The sequence below is a fragment of the Microtus oregoni genome, unplaced genomic scaffold (assembly GCF_018167655.1).
Source record: "Microtus oregoni isolate MIOR12 unplaced genomic scaffold, Mior012 000014F_ref0000157, whole genome shotgun sequence".
NCBI classification, from domain to species: Eukaryota; Metazoa; Chordata; class Mammalia; order Rodentia; family Cricetidae; genus Microtus; species Microtus oregoni.
The window spans coordinates 39091644-39116551 of NW_024543073.1; the positions used below are offsets into that span (position 1 = coordinate 39091644).

Genomic DNA, 24908 nt, shown 5'->3' on the forward strand with positions numbered 1-24908 from the left:
ATTAAAATGCGTGGGTTAAAAGCAAATATGAAAATAAAATGTGAAAATCTCACCAATATTGTTTCATATTGATTTTAGGGTACATTATCATACTTAGAGGTATGAAACAAAAAATGGGTGACTTCAGAACAATAAAATTTAATAATTTCCATTGTTGACATAATTTCAAAGCCATTTCCTACTGCCTTAATACCAGAAAATACTTCTGTCTCCTCCCTCAATGGTTTTCACTAAGATTGATATTATCTGCTCCTCTGTTTACCTGGATATGAATCCGAGAAACTTTGTAAGTTTCAGTTACTATTTGTACGTTAGGATGATAAGCATTTGTTTACCTTTGAGGATATTCAGATAGTGCGCTACAGTTTCTTAAGTAGTTCAACAAACAGTCCCAAACCTATTTTTAGCAGTTATTTGAGCATGCTAGCTTCCAAGTTAAGCCTTTGAAAGCTTCAACAGTCATTCAGACACAAAAGTTTGTGTAGTCAAAACTGTCGTTCATAGCATCGGATCAGTCAATTGTAGATCATTGCAAACTAGAGTCAGAACCCTGGCCCCTGGACTCTGGGATCCGTTTTTATGTCTTAAGTAGAAAGGTGGGCCAGTGCCCTCATACACTCATCTTCACTGTATGTGAAGACAGAAACGAGAATTGTTGGGTTGGGGGTAAGCTGCAATCTCACCAAGCTTCCTTGTGTGAGGCAGATGGCTTCATCATCACTGGGTATCTGGGGAATATAAACTTGAAAACCTGCTTGTTCCTTTATTTTATACTGTGCATGAATCAACTCCAATAGTGATTAAGTCAAAGTCAACAAGAATGAATCAGTGTTTCATTAAAAAAATAAATAAAATAGAGATTCCTGGAGTCATTTAACCAAGAGTGCTCCAGATTTGAATTTTCTTCTCCATGATCTCTATGACTTACATCTTCTCTCTGTTATGCGAGTCTGAATCTGTGCCTGCCTAAAGGGTGTCTTGTGAATCTGTGTCTGTGTTCTGTCTGTGTATCTTTCCCTGTGTATATCTGTGTCTTTATCCTTAGCACAGGACTTTGCTCTGTTTTTATTGAACAGCTCAGACAGTATCCCCTGGGGGAAGGAAGAGGATACTTCTCAGAAATCTTAACAAAGTTTCCTTAGGGGCTAAGCCACTGGATCTGAATGACCCCAACCGACCCAGATGACAAACAGTACTACAGTCATCATGGTTCATCAGCCAATGTCCATATGTCTATAATTTTGTGTTCAAACTTTATTGTGAATTTTACGTGGTTGGTTTCAACCTTTATATTTACTGCTTTCAACAACTGAACCATATTGTATTACTCTGGGTCAGGGCATGGAAGAGTAAATAATTCAAGATTACAGCTATGCCTTAAGTTGGGTTATAAAAGTTGATTATCTGGAAATCCACAGTAAGTAAGGGTAGTTGTTACATTGTCCTCTTAAAGGCAAAGTACACAGTAGGATGTGGTTGTGTGATCCAGCAAAAGTTCCAGTTTCAGAATGGAAGAAGTATTTTCATAATAATGCATTATCATAATATCCAACCCTTTTGGGGGATTTATTAAAATTCTTAGATTGTTAGGCTTATATTTCTCATAAAATTTGAAAACATTTTGGCCATTTTAAAGTACTTTATTTTTATACCTTCACACCTTTCCTTGGAAATTTACAGTTACCTGTGAACTAGCAGCTTGACTTCACCCTACTAATGCCCACATGCTCTTTGTACTTTCCTCTGACTCTTTTGCTCTCTGTGGTCTTTGGGGACATTTTCTGTTACCATGCCTCCAGTGTTTTCTTCTGCACTTTGTAATCAGTTCCTAATTGTACTTTCTTTACATAGATATTGATTACTATATCCATATTGATTATATGTTGATATTGATGATATATTTATAGCACAATCTCAAAACTAGGGTATTGATGTTTATGCATCATGTATACATCATTCTGGCCCTGTTACTATTTGTGTAGATCTGTGTCACCAGCACTGCAATGAAGATACTCTTGACAAGAAGACACTCTGGAAACACCGTGTGGGAAATAACTCTGTATTATATTTTGTTTGTGTTTGTCTTGACTTGTAACTTTTGGTTATTCTAGATATATATAAATAATATCTTGTTCATATATCTTTGTTCCTACCATATTGATCTCAGAATTTTCTTCTGTTTGTTGATGGCAGTCAGTATGTGTTTGACATATCATATATTCTCAATATACCTAAGTACTATGTATACTGTTTTCAGTTTCTTGATATTGTAGTAGTTTACCTTTTTATAGAAAAGTTCTCGCTTTTATTTCTCTAAGACAACATTTTCTAAGTATAATTATGTCCTTAAGATCTATTACTAAATCACCCTGCATAGATGTTGTGTGACTCATTATACATGCTCTGTCAAACCATAAAAAAGGGGGTAGCCACTATACGGGAAATGACATTTTTGGAAGGACTTCATGGTTCAATGTGGTGACTGCTCGGGTAAGGACTTTTGCGAAACTTGCTTATCTCTGTATTATTTATATATTCTTCAGGCAACACTGTGAAAATTACAAACTTTCATTTATTGTATGTGGTTAGCGTATTAATCTGACTGCTGTTTAATAAAGTGTTTTAATGTTCAGTTGTTCTCTCGAACTGAAATTAATATTTTCTGTTTCCAAGAAAAAAGCAGCCAGTTTGGGGAGCAGTCAGCCATCCAGAGTCCATGCTGGTGGAGCTGCCACAGCCACCAAGGTAGGTTATTTCTGAATCCAAGAAAACCTTTGTTCTTCTCTGCATCAGTCAGTGAGGCTCCGAGGGAAAGTCACCAGTAGACATACACCCAGGACCCCAGTCTTTAGTGTCATCCTTGCTAAAACTCTGTAAACATCATTACCAATTGGTGCGCTAGTGATCATGTACTGTAGCCCACAGGAGGCATTTATCACATAGCCACATAGGTGCTTGCTTGCTTTGATATCTGACTGAAAGAGCATTACATACGAAAAATTATTAGATATATGATTTCTAAAATGTGAGAAGAAAGAATGTAGCTTTTTAAAAAATATATTATTTGTGTGTTAGCTCCTATGTGAGCTGTTGTGCACCGTGCAGGTGCAGGTGCTCTCTGAGCCAAGAGGTGTTGGAAGCCCTGGATCTGGAGTTACGAGTAGTTCCTGTAACTGACACGCATGCTGACGTGCGTGGAAAATGAATCCAGGTCCTCTTGAAGAGCAGTAAGTGCTCTTCCCTACTGGACCATCTCTCCCATGCTGGATGGAGCTACTTCACATAGTTTGAATGATTTAAAATCTAGTAAAACCATTTATGGTATAGGTATTGATGCCATATAATGTGTTCAATAGGTATTATTATAATAAATACCTGTAAATAGTCTTAGGCTTTTTCATATACTATGAGCAAACTATTACTCTGTTCTCCTGCTTCTTCAGAAAATAAATCAAATATCTCTCATAGTCATTTATCACATCAGGTTCTCTGCTAAGCATTGTGTATACTCCCTCAGAACTTTATATTATTTATTTTTCTATTCCTTAGGAAGCAATAGTTCAGAGAGGTTAGGTAAACTTGATGTGCTCCCCTCATGAATAGGATAGAGTTTAGGTTGACCTAGGTTTCCTGAATGGCCCTTCACAATGAGAGGTTCCATGAAATCTGAGTATTTTATTTTAATATTAAAACTTCCAAGCTTTCAAACTTATGACAGAATCATTCCAACATCACTTTTCAAGTAAAAAAATAAAAGAAAATTTTCTGTTGATCCTATTGCAACTCTGTGCTGTGGTCAGATATGTACAAGATTATCTGAAACCTTATGCTATTTCAGAGTTCTTTACACAATATTTTATTTAAACAGCTTTTCTTTAAAGCTAATGATTATCCTATGAAGTCTGTTGATTTTTAAATTTATGCGATTTTTGATGAATGGTTGATGTTTTAGTGTGCCCCAAATCATCAAGGTACTCAGTCCAACAGTCAGTACAAAACTAATGTTGAGCTGGTAAAATCAAGCTAGCGCCAGTACCACTGAAATTTAAGGTCCTGAGTTTATCTTATGGACCTTTTCAAATATATCTTCTACCAGCCAGTAAAAATGGCTAGAGCATTGTAAGACGATGACTCCTAAATAACAGTTCACTGTTTTAGAGCTGCACTATTTTAACCTTTTGCTGATGCTGGGGACCCACAACACTGACACTCACTCAAGAGGTACTGCTTCCATGGTCTAACAGTCTGAAGTTTGGATTTCCTCTTACCATGTATTTTCTTATTTAAATGACTGAGCTCAGCAACAGGTGAATATGATCTTTGTTGTAATGGTTGCTGCAAAGCTGAAAATGAGATAAAATGTATGAAGCATGGCACCCTGGGCTGCACAGCCGCCAGCTCCTGAGAAACCTGCTCACATGGTACCTCTGGTCAATCCTCATTATTTGTTGTTAAGGTACTGAAGATTTTCCAAGTCTTAATTTTATGTTATTGGGGCCTATATTTAATGCCTTACAACTAATTTATGCCTTTAAAATGTAATGGAATTTATGAGGAAATCCATGTGCACAGTGGTACTTAGTGAAGTCATTTGTAGGTTCCCGAATTACTGGATGTTCAGTACTAGTGATGGGAAAACAATCCCTAGTTTATTTCTAGCATAGATATGTGATGTGAGAGGCCTTTTCCATCTTTTTTTTTTTTTCACACAGAAAGCTACCATCCCACCTTTCTGAGGTTAGGTGATCAGTAAACCTGTTCTCATTTTAGAAACAGAGGGACATGGCATAGTTGGAAACTGGAGGCATTTTGACCACATCTTTTTTTGTTAAAGGCAAACTTGAAAGATCTTTCCTTGGCTTTTATAACTGCCCTTTCTATCCTTTAATCTCAGGTTTAACCTTGCTCTTCCTTGGTGCCTTTCTGAGTCACTTTCTTCCACTAGTTTCTTGAATACTAGGTTTTGCAGGGTTTAATTCTAACTCTTTTGCCTTCTTAGTTCTTAGGAGACTTTAGGTTGCGTTAGTTGCCTTTCTATTGTGATCAAATAGGACGACTAAAGAATTCACAGAAGGGAGAATTTATTTGTACTGGCAGTTGCAGAGGGCTAAGAGGAATGGTAACAGGTGGGAACATGTAGCAGGAAGCTGAGAGAACACATCTCCAACATCAAGCACTAAGCAAAAAGAGTGAGCTAGACCTGGTGTGAGGCTTTAAACTTTGAACGTCTGCCATGAGGGCAGCACTTCCTCTAGCAAGGCTGCACCATCCAAACCTTTGTAAACAGTAAAGCAACTGGTGACTAAGTGTCAAGTACTGCAGCCTAGGGAAGGCACTTATCATTCAAACTACCACATAGGCATTTGTCTGCTTCCTTCCATACTGTGTTGAAAGGGCTGTAACTCAGTAATAGCATCTCAGGGGACAATAAGAAAAGCAGGGGTTATTAGTGTGGAATAAGTGAAGACTTTTACTGCAGAATTGCCATAATACATATAAGAAAGCAAATATTATCCTGAAACAGAGAAGTCATGACCAAATGGCAGATACAGCAGGCTGTCAAGTTTAATCCTAGTGTTCTTGATTATGGACACATTCATCATGACAGTTAAAATAACTAATAATTGTATACTTGTTGATAACTATTAAATCAGAAATAAATATGTATTTGATTTTATGCTAGTGATGTGTTTATAGAATGTTTCTGCCTATTCCTAAACAGAATTTGTCCTAACAAAGTTAATGATTATCTTCATGAGCAATATCCTGTCTGCTGTGTAATTATAGGCTTAAAAGATCTAAAATTATGACATAATTTAGATATATCTAACTCAAAATAGTTACTGAAAAGTGTTGAGCACCTAAAAATCAGTTTTCAATAAATTAATGATGAACACTGATGAAATTGTCAACTTTATATACTCTCTGATTAAAGTCAATATGACAATAATTGTGAATCATAATTTGTCATTTGGTTTTATTACTGGAAGAGTCCTGACAACTATTTCAATCATCAAAATAGCTTGTATGGATGTCTCAGTATGCTATCAGGATATAGTATTCAGAGTTATGTCTGATTAGAACACACCCTGACTACTAGTTTAGGATAGAAAGGAATTTCTTCAGGGACAGTAAATAGTTCATAGGCAACTCATAACAATCCAGCAGAAGGAGACTCAAACTTTGCTCCTGCAATACTGAACAGCATCACATAGATCTATTCTGTCTAAATCCTGCTACAACCACGGTCCAGCATTTAGCTCCATTAGGACTGGTAGCAGAGCCTGTTGCTGTCAAGCCCGTTCTGTAGAATTGCTGTTCTTATGGTTAGACGCCTCCTCACATTGTTCACCTCCAAACTCTTCTTAGCAACAACAAAAGAATTTATTTTTATTTTTGTGAATGTGTATGTGTGTATATGCCACATGAGTAGGTGCTCTCAGAGACAGAAGAACGTGTTGAATTCCCAGGCCTGCTATTTTAGGCAATGGTAAATTGCCTGGTGTGGGAACTAGAAAATGAACTCAGGTGTCCCGGAAGAAAAGCAAACTGTAGCCCTCTCTGAATTTTCCAAGTATAGAACATTTGACGAGCCAATGTAACTAACAAGATTCAATCTTTCTACAAGAGACTATGGACATAACTTTTCTACATTCTAGTTTGGGGAGACACACACTGTTGAAATGGAAAATTAGCAATATGCTAAAGATTTTTAATGTGCCATCAGCTGTCAAGTGGCAAGTCTTCACTAAAGATCGAAAGACACAGGAGAACTCTCTAATTGAACAGAAAGTTCCTCAGCAACAACCTGCCTATAAACAGAAGAAGCCACAAGCAACAATTTTTTTTTTCAGTCTGGATGGGAGAAGATCAACAAAAACAAAGCAACCTTCAGGGAAATGCTTTGCACATCTTAACTTTGGTACTACAGATATCCAAAGCTCTTGCTTTTCTTCCTTCTCCTTAGCGCCAGGAGCTGGACTAATTCTGATGTTCAAAATTAGAATCCTCTGGGTACCCTGATTCATGTGGATCATACATATACTGCAATGTACTATGAAATGGCACTTTAACCTCATAATCATATCAATACTGTTGCTTAAGGCAAGGATAAGTTCTTGAATTTAAAGGAAAATCCATTCTAAAATTAGTAATCATAAAATAATTGCAGCAAATTTTAAAATATTTTCTAAGTAACGTACAAGTGACCAACATTTGTCAATACATTCTTGCTTGTAAACTTCATGTTATTTTTATATACAATTGAATCTTTGGGAGTTATTAAAATGAGATTTCTGATTAAGGAAGTCTGGGGTGAGGCTGATACTCTGCTTTTCTCACAAGCTCCCAGCTGTTTAACTACTCTGTCTGTGTATCAATGGAGAATTTGGCCAAAGTGAACATGTTCAGCTTTGAAGTCAAAGAATCAATTCCCAGTGTGGAACAAGATGTAGTATTTTAAGTGTTAACTAGGCACAGCCAGGTGATGAAAACACCATATGATCTGAAAACCATAAGCAGACAGAGGACAACCCTCAAAGAACATGACAAGCACAGCAATGGTTGGCCGTAGAAGCAGGAAGAATGTCCTTGCTCATTTCCAAGCCTGGGAGCCCCTTTTTCCCTGGCTAACTTCACTGGACAGTTTCCTTCTAGCCCTGTGGTTACTCTTCTGACTCATCCTGGGCCCAGAAACCTTCCCCTCCACCCACTTTTCATTGAAGTCACAGCTGCCTAATGCTGGAAGCTAGGAGCCAGGACTGGAGTATGTCCAACCAAGTCAGGAGAAATATCATTCAGTAAAAACTAGGAGAATTGAAATACCCTACTTTTCCCAAGGAAAGGACAATTCTCACAATCAACAAGAAGTGAAATTTAAGTTATATTTTCATTAAGATGAATTCTAACAAGATATTTTGGGGGATTATAAAATATCACAGCTGGGCATTGTCTTACTTTACAGGCTGTATTTGATAGAAGTAAAAGAAAACTGAAAACAAGTCCATTGTGCTGGCCACCCTGAGTGGGAAGGCAGAGAGTGGCACCTGCCTCGACTGGCAGTGGGATGTGGAGAAGAACATAACAGTGAAAGGGAGAGCTTCGCTCCCCAGTGATCCCCAGTGATCACTTCTGTGTTGGTATCTCAGCTGGGGCTGAGGCCTCCACTCCTCAAACACCTGTCACCATGATTCCCCCCACTTCAATTCCAAGCCCAAGGACAAGGGTGGTTATCCTAGAAAGTTTGTGACTTTAGAAAAACTTAGATTGCCATGTGACTTTTAAAATATGGTAACTAACTGCATCAGTCACTTTTTAACTTGGTTTTCTTCTCAAAGAGTTGTGCCTTAATTAACTAATTTATTTATCTTCCTAGAATAGCAGTATCCATTTCTGAATTCACATATTTTATGCACTGGTTTCAAAACATTTTTTTTATGTTTTCAAATGTGAAATTGTATAATATTCAATGACTTAGTACAATTCATATTCTGTTAGACTGTTATTTTTTAATTTCTTTCTTTCTTTTTGTTGTTACTTAAAAAAATACCAATCCAAATTCTTACTCCCTCCCCTCCTGCCAGTCCCTTCCCTCTCCCTCCGCAGACCCTCCCCCCCCTACATCTCCAACCCTAAAGTAGTGCCATGCACCCCGCCCTGTGGAAAGTCCAAAGACCTCCCTACTACATCTAGGTTGAGCAAGGTTTACATCCAAAGAGAATAGGATCTCATGAGGCCGATATATGCAGTAGAGACACATCTCAGTGTCACTATCAGTGGCTCCTCAGTCTGCCCCAGCTGTCAACCCCCTTCAGAGGGTCTTGGTTGTTCCCATGCTCATTCACTCCCGGTCCAGTTGGAGTTGGTGAGCTCCCATTAGCTCAAGCAAACTGTCTCAGTGGTCAGTGGATGACCCCCTCATGGTCTTGAATTCTTTGCTCATACTCTCACTCCTTCCACTCTTCAATTGGATCTTGGGAGCTCAGTCCAGTGCTCCAATGTGGGTCATTGCCTCTGTTCTCATCTGTCGTTGGATGGAGACTCTATGGTGATATTTAAGATAATCATCAGTCGGACTACAGGGTAACATCAGTTCAGACACCCTCTCTTCTATTGCTTGGGGTTTTAGCTGGGTTTTATCCCTGTGAATTCTTGGGCATTTTGGGCTCTAGTCAGGTTTCTTGCTAACTCCATAATGGCTCCCTCAATCAAGGTATCTCTTCCCTTGTTCTCATATCTGTCCTTCCTTCATCTCGACTATCCCATTCCCTCAAGTTCTCCTCAACCTCCCTTCTCCATTTCCTTCTACTCCCTGCCCCCCATTCCCAAATTTTTGTCTAATTCTAATTTCCAGGTGGGTCTATACATGTTTTTCTTTGGGTTCACCTTATTACTTAGTTTCTCTAGGATCCTGAGCTAAAGGCTCGTAACCACTTATGAGTGAGTACATACCATATTGGTTGTTTTGGGTCTGGATTACCTCACTCAGGATAATGTTTTCTAATTCCGTCCATTTGCATGCAAAATTTAAGATGTCATTGTTTTACTGCTGAGTAGTACTCTAATGTGTAGATGTGCCACTTTCTTTATCCATTCTTCCATTGAGGGGCATCTAGGCTGTTTCCAGGTTCTGGCTATTACAAATAATGTTGCTATGAACATAGTTGAACAAATGCTCTTGTAGTATGATTGAGCATCTTTTGGGTATATTCCCAAGAGTGGAATTGCTGGATCCTGAGGTAGGTTGATTCCCAGTTTTCTGAGAAACCACCACACTGATTTCCAAAGTGGTTGCACAAGTTTGCATTCCCACCAGCAACGGATGAGTGTTCCACTTGCTCCACAACCTCTCCAGCATAAGCTATCATTAGTGTTTTTGATCTTAGCCATTCTGACCAGGGTAAGATGGTATCTCAAAGTTGTTTTGATTTGCATTTCCCTGATAGCTAAAGAAGAAGAACATGTCCTTAAGTATCTTTTGGCCATTTGAAATTCTTCTGTTGAGAATTCTCTGTTTAGTTCAGTACACCATCAATCTGTAGTTTTATAGGTGTTTGGAATCCGGGATTACCATTGCTACCTTTCATTAACTTCATGACTTCAAAGGGCTATTTAGGAAGTGTGCTGAGAAGGATGTCAACCATTGCTGCTCATTTTGTTAGTCTAAAAGTGACATCAAAAAGAAGACCTGCCGTCCCCTGCCGCTTACAGTACATAGGGCACATAGGACATGCGGCCTGCATCACACATTGTGGGCTTAGTTACCTAGGCTGGGGATGCCAAGCGCTACCACTAGAGAGCACCAAGGGACCTCAGTCCAGGCGGAGCAGGTTCAGTGCAGGCGTCCTGAGGAGGAGGGCGAGAGAACCGGCAGGCCCCGCCCCGCCCTGTGAGTCACTCTGAGGGTTCAGTTTACACTCGGAACCGAAAGGCGGAGGTTGAGTTTCTACCGGAATGCAGTCATCTCCTAAACCAAGCTGAGGTCTCCGGCCCTGGCATCACGCTCTGAGTGAGTACTGATTTGGGTCGCTTTGCTCCAAAACCGCCTCTGCCTTTCGCGGGCCCTAAACCTGTCTGTGCCAGGATCCTGCCTCTGACTCCGGGCCGGGGATTCGGTCTCTTACTGTTGTCATGACTGAAGCTAGCATTTCTCCCCAGATAGGCTCTAACTCTGAAGTACTTTGTTCTCCACCCTTCCTGTCTGGAACACTCTTGCTGGCCTTATAGCTGGGAAGTTATCCGCTGACAGGACAAGAAGGATTACAAAACAGGGGTTTGTGCCCCCTGGACCTCATGTTGAAAGAGTAACAGCAGCAGCTACCTAATGATTTGGCTTGACACTCTTTGGTCTCCAGCATCAGATGTCCCCCACCCGACCCTGGAGGCCTGTGCCCAGCCCCAGCCCCAGGGCCCCCAGTCTATCTGTTTCAGAGAATGAGCTTACTGTGTGTGACCTTTCAGTGTACCTGACACATACTGGGTGTGGTGGGGCAAGTGTTGTAACACGTTTGAGCTCTGTTTCCCTGAACATAAACCAAGACTGTGGAAGGATAAAGTCACTGATGAAAGTTTCACATCGATCAAGAACACAGAGTCTTCCTAGAGATTTCAGGATGTCTTCCGAAGTACTAGGGCTCCACATTCTCCACTTGTTTACTCTCTAAGAAGCAAGTTCATTATTCCCATTGTGCATGCACCTTGAGAAAACAAGAGAGAGTTTATGCAGCTTCCCACATTCAGTAGAACTGGGAGCCATGAGTCTTTAAGAACCCACCACTCCGTCAGTGAGACACGGGTGCTTATTCAGAAGCTTCCTGCATGTCATTTTTGTTTTCTAGAGGGAATTTCTCCAGTGCAGAGCGGCTCAACAAGGAGCAGCATGTACTACTCAAAGACAGAATGTGTGTTCTCTTACCAAGAGCTAATATTTTGCTTGTGGGAATGAATTTAATTTTCAATATCTGGAAGGAGTGTTAAGTTTCATGGGGATGTGGTAAGGGGTTACACTTGACTCTAAGACGTTTAAAGGGCTGAAATGAACTAGCAAAGGTTAGCATTTTCATGTCAAACTTGAAAACTCACATTGGAGACTAATGGAGAAGAAGAGGAGATGGTCATTGGAGTGAAAGATTAAAGAAGGAAAGCGTGTGTGTGTGTGTGTGTGTGTGTATGTGTGTGTGTGTGTCCGCGCGCATTTTAATTACTTCTGAGTCTGTTACAAACTTGTGCTTTACACACTGTGAGATGGTGTTTATGAAGCAGTCATTCTGAAATGAATGCTGTCTTTGTTGCAGTTCTGTTGTTTTGAGAGAGGATTCCCAGTGCATGATTACATATAATTAGCCTCCAAGTAACTTCAGTTAGACTAGAGACAGTTCTTCTAGTATCTGGTAGAACTGGATAAGAATACATCTCCCCCACAATGAAAATGTAAGAGGTATAGTATAAAACAGTAATTTAGAAGAATGAAACCAAACAGAAAAACAACAAAAATGGTGTAATTAGTTTGAACTGGTTTCTTAAAATTGGTGAGGTATTAGTTTTCCTATTGATGATTTGTAACAATGGCTGTATCTTTAAGTCATTACATCTTCTTAGGTAGAAGTACTTTGTTTCCACATATATGAGCTGTCTGATGAATCTAGGCTTGTATTCTTGTGCACACAAATGTCTTTGCATCTTCTCCCTGTTAAAAAAAATTACAGTTTCCTCATTTTGGAGATGATGTGAATCTGAAATAAATGTATTAGCATCCTTATGTTTGGACTGAGAGCAACTTTTTTTTTCAGTGTGCTGCATTAATAATAGGACTTCTGGGAAAGCACAGTTGTTCTTCATAAACAATTATATGTTCCTCCGTGGATGACTTGCAGAAAAGCACATCAGTCACCCATTGCTTTTCAACAGACAACTTTTGGCACTTTGTGTGACAGTTCCTAGTTATTCTGTTACCTTGATATTTTAAGGATAATTTACAACATCTAGAACCTTATGGCTTCTGAGTATGTCTATGTATTTGAACATTAGGTAATCGGGTACCAACTGTATTCATGCTAGTAGCAAAGAGGCATTGTTTAGTTCATACATAGTCGTGCTCTATATTGTCTACACTAAACAGTAATAAGTTACTTCAAAGTGATTGCAATAGGCCCATGAAAATAGGCTAGCATAGTTTGTATTGAAACAATATTAATACTCATGGACACATTTTCTGAAAAATAATATGTTCTGAACTACACTGAGTATTGATATGACAGTGATGATGTAGATATAAAATACATTTATTGAATCCATCTTAAAGATTAGGAAAGTAATATCACCCCCATATATTATTTCCTCTGATATATTCAACAGCTATCTACCAAAAACTTTCTAAGCATTGAGTCTTAATGCACAAAAGGTTATTACATAATCTAGTCTCGTTTGGTTGCAACAACCTCAGTTTTCAGAATTTCAGGTTCTATCCTGTTAGCCTGCCAAAGGCACAACCTCATCTTTGAACTGCCACATCATCTCCCATAGTGTCTTCCACAAAGCACTCAATCAGTATCTCTTTAAATGGGTTGCAAACATATATTAGTTTTATTTTTAATATGAATAGAACCTCGGGGTGCTCTTACATTAATATCCGTTCCTTACTTCTATTTTTATACAATATACTCTTAAACTTTTGTCATTTCAAATAATAAACATGTTAAGTTTCAAAAAGTATTTGCAACTTATAGAGTGTTATAATGAATGCATTTTATATTTCATTCTAACACCAAACAAGTCTCTTCATTAATGCAACAGTATCCAGAGACTCTGTCATATTAGAATAAAACTAATCTGGCTGATTCTAAAACCCTCCTTTGAGATTCCCTTGAGTATTCTCCCCTGGTTGTGGACTGGGTTTCCATTCGTTGTCATGTGTGCCAGTGATTTTTATTTTGTCCTGGGACTTTCCACAGCTGAGCTGGAACCCTCATAACAGCAGCTCGAACCAACTGTGAGAGTGCTTTCTCCAGCTGTTCATCTTGGTTTGCATGTATTTGTGTCTTTATTTTTCTTGACAAGAATGCCAATGTATAAAAAAAGGAGAGGCAAGCTTATGGGCATCTAGAACCCCATCCTTTTTCCATCTCTAATGATGCATTGCTTTCAGTTTAGTTCCTGATCTCATATTTGGCATCCAGAGTCAGGAGGATGCTGCCTTTAGTTAGATAGGAAGAACCCCATACAGTTGTACATACTTAGAAAATGATTTTCATGTCTCTTTCCACACAAATGGTTCACATACATTCATTCCAAAGTGTTTAATATTTGGAGTTGATAGTAGTTATATGTTTTATTACCAGTCCTTTGAATACTCTTTAAGATTTGAATTTCTTTTAAATTGTATGTATATTTATATATGGACAGGTGAATTTGAGTATAGGTGCCCATAGAGACCATTGACATTGAATGACAGATGAATTTACAGATATCTCTATGCTGCCATATCTGGGATTATACCTAAACTCTAGTCCTCTCCGAGAAAACAGTACATACTACATAATGAGTTCCAGAACAGCTCAAGCTATAGTGACCCTGTTTTTAAAAAATAAAACAAAAATGAAATAAATTGTTGTGTGAGTGATGCCCGTCAGAGTTCAGAAGTCTAACAGTCTATTAAAGAAACCCCTATGTTCTACCCACAGGCACTGCTTTTGGTCAGTCTTATTAAAAGTGTAGCCAGAGAAAGTTTCAAAAATAGAATTATTAGTCCATTTTCCAGTTATATGCCCTTTTTCTTTGCTGTACATATGAACAGGGCAAATGAAATCATTTTTTATATGCCAGCTTCAAAGACTAGCCATCATTAGTCACATAACATCATTTTTTGAGGTGTACTTTTTATAAGACACAATTTCAAAGATGTATTCATCTCAGAGGTCTAGGCCTACAAACAAGGAACTAAAACTCATGACCATAATTTAAACTGTTCACTACTATGACTTCTCTTTAATATTCTCCATCTCTTTTCCTTTGCTTCAGTTAGATAAATATCTGCAACTGCCTCATCTACTCCCTTATGTCCCTGTTCAGTTATTCATAATTCATACTTTTATCTATGAATATGACATTTTCATTCCTTTGTCTCTGAACTTTAAAACATTTCAAGTCTGCTTCAGATTACCTTGTTGTATTCAGCCCTTGGAGATCATTTCTCCAGTGTTTGCAACTGTTGACTTTCACTATCAGTGTGTTCTTTCCCAATGGCATTTGAAACAAACTCAGAAGAGTTTCAGGGAAGATTGTTTCCATGAGTTTGTCTCCTTGTGTTGTAGACTTATTTCACCAGATATTCATAAAACACCCTAGCTGTTGTCTTTTAGGTCTTATGTGTGTGGCTGCTTGTGCTTGGAACGCTTTGCCACATGGAGAGAGTGATTTGATTTCTGAATGTGTAATGGCATAGCTGTGGCTTTCCTCTTTCTCATTGTGTATTTTTAAAGTCTGGTTACATCTAGAGAAATAGTCCATTGCTGTTGCCCAGGGTAGGGATGTTGGGGTGGTATTGCTTAATATGTGCTGTGGATAGTGTGTTCTTTGTATTTCCCAAATTTCGCGAGAAACTGCCACACTGCTTTCCAAAGTGGTTGCACAAGTTTGCATTCCCACCAGCAATGGATGAGTGTACCCCTTTCTCCACAACCTCGCCAGCAAAGACTATCATTGGTGTTTTTGATTTTAGCCATTCTGACAGGTGTAAGATGGTATCTTAAAGTTGTCTTGATTTGCATTTCCCTGATCGCTAAGGAAGTTGAGCATGATCTTAAGTGTCTTTTGTCCATTTGAACTTCTTCTGTTGAGAATTCTCTGTTCAGCTCAGTGCCCCATTTTATAATTGGGTTAATTAGCCTTTTACGGTCTAGTTTCTTGAGTTCTTTATATATTTTGGATATCAGACCTTTGTCAGTTGTGGGGTTGGTGAAGATCTTCTCCCAGTCAGTGGGTTGCCTTTTTGTCTTAGTGACAGTGTCCTTTGCTTTACAGAAGCTTCTCAGTTTCAGGAGGTCCCATTTATTCAATGAGGCCCTTAATGTCTGTGCTGCTGGGGTTATACATATGAAGTGGTCTCCTGTGCCCATGTTTTGTAGAGTACTTCCCACTTTCTCTTCTTAAAATTCAACAAAAATTGACCACAAAACATACCTAAACTTATATTTCCCACCTTAATGCCAATAACTCTGTGCAAATCCTGCAGCCAAGATTCCTTTCATCTTGATATACTGGGAACCCAGTATTGGGTCTGTTTCTAATATCACCGTGAGCTAATCATCTTTCACTGTGTTCAGGGAGATCTCCAACAACTACTAGTCTAAATGATTCACATAACTTTCATTTATTCTCAGTATTTGTATATTCATAAGATATATTAAGACATTTTAATATATCTAATTCTAATACAATATTATCTATGTAAATATATGAAGTCATATTTATAAATAAAGTTCCAGAATCCCAGAGAGGTGGCAAGATTTGATTTGATTCTGATTATGGCTAGTGATTGATCTTACAAAGTCCTACACTTTATGTTATGTGCATAACTAAGCAGAATTTGTATCTGAATTCAAATAAGCATTGGAAGTCAATCTTATACTTTTATTGTTGTGCCCATTATATTAATGATGTCTGTTTTTTTTAAATAAATGTTTATGCCTACTGATTGGAATTAGAAGATCTGGTGGTGAGTTTTGTGTCAACTTGATGCAAACTAACGTCATTTGAAAGGCAGGAACCTCAATTGAGAAAATGCCCCCATAAGATAGGCAAACGTATGGGGCATTTTTAAAGTTAATTATTAATGGGAGAGGGCCGAGCTCGTTGTCGATGATGCCATCCCTGGCTGGTAGTCTTGGGTTCTATAAGAAAACAGAACGAACAAGCAATGAGGAACAAGCCAGTAAGTGGTATTCCATGGACTCTACTTCAGTTCCTGTCTCCATCTTCATGCTCTGCTTGAGTTCCTGTTTTGGCCTCCCTCAATGGACTATGACTTTGAATATGTAAGACAAATAAACCCATTTCTCCCTAAGTTGGTTTTGGTCATGGTATTTCATCATGCCAATACTAACCCTAAGATAGACAATATTAGCTTAGTTCAGCTTATTTAAATCCTTTACCTATGCAGCATAAAAGAAGTGTTAGCCATCTTTGAATATAGAAAAATATCATTAGTTAAGAGTAGAATATATTAATAGTAATATTAATACTATTATATAGTAGAATTAATAGTAGTATATAACCAAAAATTCCCTTACTATGTAGGAAATTACAGGACTTCTGTTCAAATTGAAAGATAAGTATCATTGCCTACATTATTTAACTCAAATTTTAAATAAATCATACCTTAAAACATTCTCTATTCTACTACATTTCTGCCTGAAGTGAGGGTGAGGTGAATTAGTAATAAACTGAAAGACATTTATTTGAAATAGGCACAACATAGTTCAGGACTTTGCTGAAGGTCACACAGCAGTTCAAGACCCACAGATACTCTTCTCTCTAATGTCATTATGACTCTTCAATATTTGTGAAGACTTACTTAGTTTGCCATCAGTGAAGATTGTGAATTTCCAGGTTTCATTTTATTTCATTCTCCATTTTAATTTTGTTCTTCTGAAAGTCAACTTGGATAAGAGAACCTTTATTTAATTTCTGCCATTTTAACATTCTTATTAAGAACACACAGTTTAGAGTCAGACATTGGGATGCATACCTATAATCGTGGCATTGCAAAGGCAGAGACAGTTTCGTTGAGAAAGGTAAACAAGATTAGTGTGTAATTTCTTAAAGCAATGATAACTACACAACTGCCTGCCGTTCTCGAACACCTTGACTCACCAGCTAAAGTTAATTCTTACTAGAAAAAGCTTGACTTTTTGACTTTTGTGGACTTTCATAAGCTTATAGAATTTGCAGTGACAGGACTTATAATCAGAGACACATAAGTATAGTCACTCATACTGTGATCTTCCTAGCTTGTGCTGAGAACATACATCAGCTGTGGCCATTGTCCAGTTGCTAGGCAACATTTGCATGTTTATTTTGATTACATCAGAGGCCAAAGTTTCATTTATGCTCCACTGCCAAGAACAATTTGAGTTTTGATACTCTATTTTTATCTTAAATATGTTCATCATTTTAATATATATCATAAATGTATGACATTCTCAGCAGAGATGTCATCATCCACCCCTCCTGCCAGATGATATTCAAATTGCCTCAGTCTGGAGTACTAGATATGCTATACTCTGAACTGAATATCTGCAGAATTTCCCCATATCCAAGTTTTACCTAAGTTATTTTGCTCATCTGGAATGCTTATCCCATTTAAGCATTCATCTGACGTTTTTGTAACCTCCAACTATTTTTAGCTTTTTAAGTGAAGGAATGGAATTTGTCATAGCAAAATATTAATGGACCCTGTTATCAGGTTTGTGTTTGAATGAAGGTTCCATCACTTTGAAGCCTCACTTTGCTCATTTATTAAATGCTGATAGTGATGTTTACCTCCTAAGTATTGGTTGAGGTACCCTGAAATTAGGAATGAGAAGCATTTGATCCAGTTCATAACAAGAGGAAGAGTCTGTAGCTCCTCACCTACCTGTACGTTATATTTACTAAATATGCAATGAATAGTATCTCCTTCCTTTGCGAAGCCTTCCGTAATCATCTTTTGGACACATCTTGAGAAATGCAGACTGCCTCTACTGACTACCTATGATGTTTAATTCTACAATAGGTGTTTTCATGATCAGTCTACTATCCTCTGATATATAAGTGACCCACTAGCACACTTTTGTTTTCCCTGAGATAGCTCAACTTCAACAATGGATAGCAGGTATATAAAATAGGTATGCAACTTGAACATTTATTGATAATAAATCATAAGGAAATTTTATTTTGAAACAATTATTTTCTATGTACATAATTTTGCCATTAAAGATAAAAGTCAAAATACAGACTAATAAGATGGATTTGGTTATTTATTTTTATATTAAGAATTCAGTTCTGATTGAATACTTAATACTGAAGAACATACAGCATCTTCAGGGTAGTCTGGAGTTGGTCAATGTTTTGATTTTATAATTTTCAGAGCTGAGAATGCTATTTCCATAAATACATAGTACAAAATAGCAGAAGGATATGTAGGACTATTTTTAAAAATTATTGAAAACACTCTCCTAATCCAAAGCAAAAATTCACTTAATTTTATTTTTGTGAAACTCAAGTCAACAATTCAAAGAGCAGTTTTTCAAAACCAAACATATTATTATAACACAATTCAAACTAATTTCATACTTACTTGTTAAGGAATGATAAGAAGGAAATGTTGAAAGGCTTTGTTTTCCTCAGCTAAATCATTATGTGTTTTTAAAATCAGGAATCATATGTACAGTAAAATCTCTGTAATTCATAATGGTAGCTGACAATCTCAGCTGAGGTTCTTCTGGAAGAATCTATTGGCATTTAATGATGTGATCTCATGCACAGTGCACTTTGGCTGTGTTGTATGTTCACAATCAAGGCCACAGTAAAGTCCCATCATGTGACATGGGTGGGCACTTCACAATTCTTCTTTGTAAAGGAAGAAAGTTTGTTTGTGCTTACGGTTCCAGTGCAATAGGAGTCCATTATGGCTTGGTGGCATGGCAGCAAGTGACAGGCATGGAAACAGAAGCAGGAAGCTGCAAGATGACATCTTCAATTCCAAGAAGGCCTGAAACTAAGGCAGAGCTGCACCAACATCCACTCAGGAGGATCCTGCCAAAAATCCTCAGTGGATCTTTCTGGAGCTATTAACACCTCACAGCTTGAAGAATGTCCCCAAACCTTCATCTTAATATTCTAGAGCTCACAATTATTCTTACTGAATTTGAATTATTCTTTGGTAATTTCATGTTTAGAAGTCTTTTACTCTTGGCATTTTTTTTTGTAACCTCTATGTTCATTTAGATGACCCTCACAAGAAATTGCAGTTCTTATTAAAAGCACAGTTTATTTAATAGTTAAAGGTATGCAAATATATACTATGATATGACAGCATTACACACAGTAAAGAAATCAGAATGTCTGTATATTCACTTTCTGAAGTGAATAACCCACTATTAAGAAGGAAACGTCTAAACTTGTATTCACTGGGTGCAGTATTGCTATTTGTAGAGAGTGTAGCTTTCTCTAGGAAGGCACTTGCTAGGGAATAAGGCATTTACTTATTGTTTCTTACAATTGTCCTGTAAAAAAAAAAAAAAGAGGCTTCAGGGCTTGACTGTCTAGATCTCCTTTTTCTAAGATGCTCAAAAGCTAATTAGTGAATGTAGTCGTGTAAATGGCGAAATGTTCACAGAATGTCTTATCTTTACCATTTTTCTCTTCTATTCTCTATGCGAATTTTCTCAGAGGCAAAATGAGGTGTTCATGCAGTAAAGTTCACACGATGCTCCATTTGGACTGTATTCTAATAATTTGTGTTTATTATTGTGCAAAATTCATACAAATACACATTGCGCCACTTCTGTATAGTCAGCTTTGGAAACTGGCAGGGTACGGAGTACCTGGGATAGGTCTGGCTGCTGCCTTGTGGAGTGCATATTCTTCTTTATTTCAGAGATCTTGTGGTTGCATCCTTCATTTCTTTTACATTATTTGAAGTGTGTTATTAAACAAGAACCTAGTGTGTGAATCAGAAATGAATTTCCATCTCTCTTTTACATCTAGTAGTGCTAATTTTAGAAGTTAAAAATCAGTGTTGATTTGTCAGCCTTTATTAAATTTAGACAATTGGTAGTATTAGTTTTGTATTTTGTTCCAATTGCCCTTTGCTTTAGGGTATATAAATGGATCTTATAATAACCCCATAGAGCACCTAGTCCTGCAGTCAGGATATGTTAGGGTTAATTAACATCCTGTAAGGGCATAAAGAAGCCACCGAGACTGAAACTTAACTCTTGTGACATACAATTGGTTCTAGGCAAAAAAAAAAAAAAATAATAAAAAAAGAACAGGTATTAAAACTATAGTTTACTATTTGAAAGTTAAAAATGGAATCAAGATTTCACTCAACCGGTGATTTTTGAGCTCCTTTTTGCTGCAATATACGCAGCACATAGGCACTGGAGAGAATGGGATACCTTATTTCTTTATAGGCCTATAGCTTCACTGATAAATCATGACCCTTACGAACTGGGTTATGCCTCCAGAATATATGATTACAACTTCAAGTGAGAAGTGCGAAATTTATGGATCATATCTTAAACAATTGTGAAAGGTTTCCTAGGGACTGGGGGTGATGGCATGGTGAAGAGGTCAGAGGTCAGAGGTGGGAGCAGCATGATGCTGAAGCTTTGATAATAGGTGATGTTTTACAGCAGTTGCTGTTCACCAGCCCTCCATTCATATATATTAGCTTACCCTTAAAACAGTTTTCAGAATGCTTTAACTAAGGAAAAATTATAGCTATTTTCATTTTGCCTCTGAGAAAACTGAGGCATAGAGTGACGAAATAACTTTCCTGAGTTTGTGCTTTCACTGAACTGTCAGATGAATTCCATCAAGCAGTCCTGAGGCTGGGTTTCCTCCCTTGCACTATGAATTAGAGCATAGGACTACTTGCTAAGGTTTTGATGAGATGACAGGGACTCCATCCTGGTGAAAGGGAATATAGGGTAGGGAGCCATAGTAAGAGAATAACTCAGTTGACTAAACAGATCAAATAATGAAGTTTTTCTTTTTAAAGACAGAGAGCACTGCACTCTATCCAACATAGAAGATTATTTATATTATTAGTGCAGAAATAGATGTCATATTCATTTTGGAAACATTTGTTAAGCAGCTATCCATCAGAAGGATTTGAGAGATAAATTGAAATATGGATGCCAGTGGGAGAGAACAAAGCCCAGAAACTATTAGAAGAACCTTGGTATAATCTAACTGTTGGTGTTGGCAACTAGACCAAGAGTGTGTGAAATGAAAAAGAAAAACGAAATGGTGGGAGATTGACAGCCAGCACTGCTAATACAAGATATTCTAAGTGAGATAAATTCCTTACAAGGCCAAAGCCAATGGGTGCTATGCCCATTTTACAGATGTTGAAATTTAGACCCCAAAGAGTTCAATAATTGGGGTGAATAAGTTACAAAGCAAGGATATTAACCTGAGTCTTTCTCAGTTTCCTCTTTTTAAAGTAGTCTAGTGGCAAAGCAGACTTACTGATAAGATAAAGTGAATTGCTCATACAATGGAAGATACTTAAAACTATAAAGAATTCAATATTCTGAGAAAGCAACATTTTAAAAGTCGTAGTGACTGATAGGATTATGAGTGAGTAGTAAGGAGCTTAGAGTAGGTGGAAGAAGCTTCCAGAAGGAAGCAGATCAGAACCTGAGACTCCCAAGGTGACAGCAGCCAGCTGGAAAAGAAGAGCACAGGGATAGGGCCTGATGCTTTCAGTAACTTTTAACAAAGGCAGGTCCATGAAGGACCACAGGCAGGGGGAATGTTAAGGCTGGTATTGCTACTTGGGGAAAAAAAAGCAAGGTCTAATTTATGAGAATAAAATCTAGTACATCTGATGCTCCATTCTGTCTTTTCTGAACTGAACCAGCAGGTTAAGATGAGGAGAGATTGAAGTGAGACCAGCTAGCTCCAGCAGAGGTCGTGAGAATCACAAAAGATGTGAGCATGTCTGAAAAGAAGCCAAATGCCTCTGGCAGACAAACATTAAGTTAGGGTTTCTGTTCTGCAACCAGAGAGTAAGGAACTGAGGGAATAATTTTTCTTTTAACTGGAATAAACAACAACAGAATGGATAAAGGATCATAAAAGAAGTCTATCACTTTATCAGAAGTGCTAATCCCCCGCCTTTTCCCATTTATCAGAACCTTTGGGGGCTCTCAGAACCAAAGTCTACTCAGCCTTTACAAATGCTCCTCTCGTAATCAAGAGTAAATACAGAACTAACAAGGTCCTGTCAAGTACTGTGAATGTGTTTCCCAAGCTTTATAAATGTTCCAGGTAATATGAGACAACTCTTGCTTTTCAGCTAACATCTTCTTTTAACAAAATAAGAAATCTGCCATATTTTCAAGTAGAATGAATGCAAATATTACTAAACCGGAGAGGCCCATTTCTTTTTTTTCTTTTTATTATTTATTTTATTTTATTGAAAATTTCTACCTCCTCCCCTCCTCCCAATTCCCTCCTCTCCCCCCTCCCCCTCCCTCTCTCGTCCAAGGAGCAGTCAGGGTTCCCTACCCTGTGGGAAGTCCAGGTCCTCCCTGCACCCCCCAGGTCCAGGAAGGTGAGCATCCAAACAGACTAGGCTCCCACAAAGCCTATCCATGCAGTAGAATCAAAACCCAGCACCATTGTCCTTGGCTTCTCCATCAGCCTCCACCTTCAGCCACATTCAGAGAGTCTGGTTTGATCACATGCTCCATCAGTTCCAGTCCAACTGGCCTTGGTGAGCTCCCATTAGATCAGTCCCACCGTCTCAGTGGGTGGGCGCACCCCTCGCAGTCCTGACTTCCTTGCTCATGTTCTCCCTCCTTCTGCTCTTCATATGGACCTTGGGAGCTCAGTCCAGTGCTCCAATGTGGATCTCTGTCTCTATCTTCATCCATCACCAGATGAAGGTTCTATGGTGATATGCAAGATATTTATCAGTGTGGCTATAGGATAAGGCCAGTTCAGGCACCCTCTCCTCTGCTGCCCAAGGAATAAGCTGGGGACATCTCCTTGGACACCTGGGAACCCCTGTAGAGTCAACTCTCTTGCCAACCGTAAAATGGCTCCCTTAATTAAGATATCTACTTCCCTGCTCCCATATCCACTCCTCCTCCATCCCAACCATACCATTCCCTCAAGCTCTCCCCATCCTCCCCTTCTCCCTTCTCTTTCCCCATCTCCCTTTATCACCACCCCACCCCCACCCCCGTGCTCCCAGCCCCTGTCCGGCAATCTTGTCCACTTCCAATATCCAGTAGGATAACTATATGTTATTCTTTGGATTCACCTTCTTATTTAGCTTCTCTAGGATCATGAATTATAGGATCAATGTCCTTTATTTATGGCTAGAATCCACTTATGAGTGAGTACATACCATATTCATCTTTTTGGGTTTGGGTTACCTCACTCAGAATAGTGTTTTCTATTTCCATCCATTTGCATGTAAAATTCAAGATGTCATTGTTTTTTACCACTGCGTAGAACTCTAAAGTGTATATGTGCCACACCTTCTTTATCCATTCTTCTATTGAGGGGCACCTAGGTTGTTTCCAGGTTCTGACTATTACAAATAGTGCTGCTATGAACATAGTTGAACAAATGCTTTTATAGTATAATTGGGCATCTCTTGAGTATATTTCCAAGAGTGGGTCCTGACTCCCAGTTTCCTGAGAAACCCAATCTCTAAAACTTTTAAAAATATCTTCACATACACCTAAGTAGAAAACTACTAATTGTTATATATCAGCATTTAGTGTTCATGCTCCACATTTTTCATCTGTTCCACAAATAAAGCCTAGAGTTCTGTTTTAGAAAATTAAGAATTCTCAGTTTTTTTAAAAATTGACAATATTAAATAGATTTTCCATGAATAATAACAATGTGATGAGGTTTCTTGACATATTGTGTTTAAATATTGTCTTTTATTATTCTTTGTATAATTTCTAAGCATATATAACAAAACATGTAAAATATAAAAACATTAATCCTTGATTACTCTAAAAACTGAATTTTATCTAAGTATTTGAACTGTATCTTTTATCCAGTTCGTGAGTAGATTTATTTTAATAGGTTATATATTTGAAATGTTGACTAATTTTTAATATTCCAATTAAAATGAATGATTAAAACACTGTCATAAAAATCTATAAAAAATAAACATCAACAACAACAAAAACAAATGGTCCTCTCTTCTCAGGCAGCCTCATAACAAGCTTGAGTTTGAGTGCCTGCTGGGTAACCTTTTACTTCACTGGACTTAACTCCTCGAGGCCATGGTTATGTCTAATTGTGTAGTCTCAACTCCTTGGGCAGTGCTTTTTAAACAATGGCTCATAAATGGTGAAAGACCCTCAGAGAGGACCTTTCCTCCAATGATGAAGACCCCAGAACCAGGACACTCCGAGACCAAACCACAGGATGCAATTAGCAAGAGGTTTATTGAGTAGACACAGGTACCTGCGGCGGCAAGATCTCTTGGAAGACTTGCGTGCCTGCCAACTGGAGGGCGGGCTTTTTATAGGGCAGAGCAAAAAGCAAGTTTACAGAAGCAAAAGCGTGGTTATCGGAATAGCCATCACACTGCCAGTAGCAGCTGGGAAGACCTTTGCATTGGCTGTAGGGGGAGGGAACACCTTGGACTGTCTAAGGCAGCCCTC

The 24908-nt window shown here is 38.2% G+C and overlaps 1 protein-coding gene across 9 annotated transcripts in view; it reads left to right on the forward strand.

Annotated features, from left to right (window-relative positions):
* The window catches only part of Cast (calpastatin), a 99016-nt gene that overhangs the window by 18159 nt on the left and 55949 nt on the right, over positions 1-24908 (forward strand). For 6 of the 9 annotated variants that reach the window (XM_041663347.1, XM_041663349.1, XM_041663351.1 and 3 more), the window contains exon 3: positions 2674-2745. The exons of 2 other annotated variants lie outside the window; for them this stretch is intronic. In XM_041663347.1, coding sequence (XP_041519281.1) covers positions 2674-2745 — 72 coding nt within the window. Of the gene's footprint in view, positions 1-2673; positions 2746-10439; positions 10508-24908 lie in introns of those variants that run through there. One more of the 9 variants, XM_041663356.1, reaches the window with a different exon arrangement.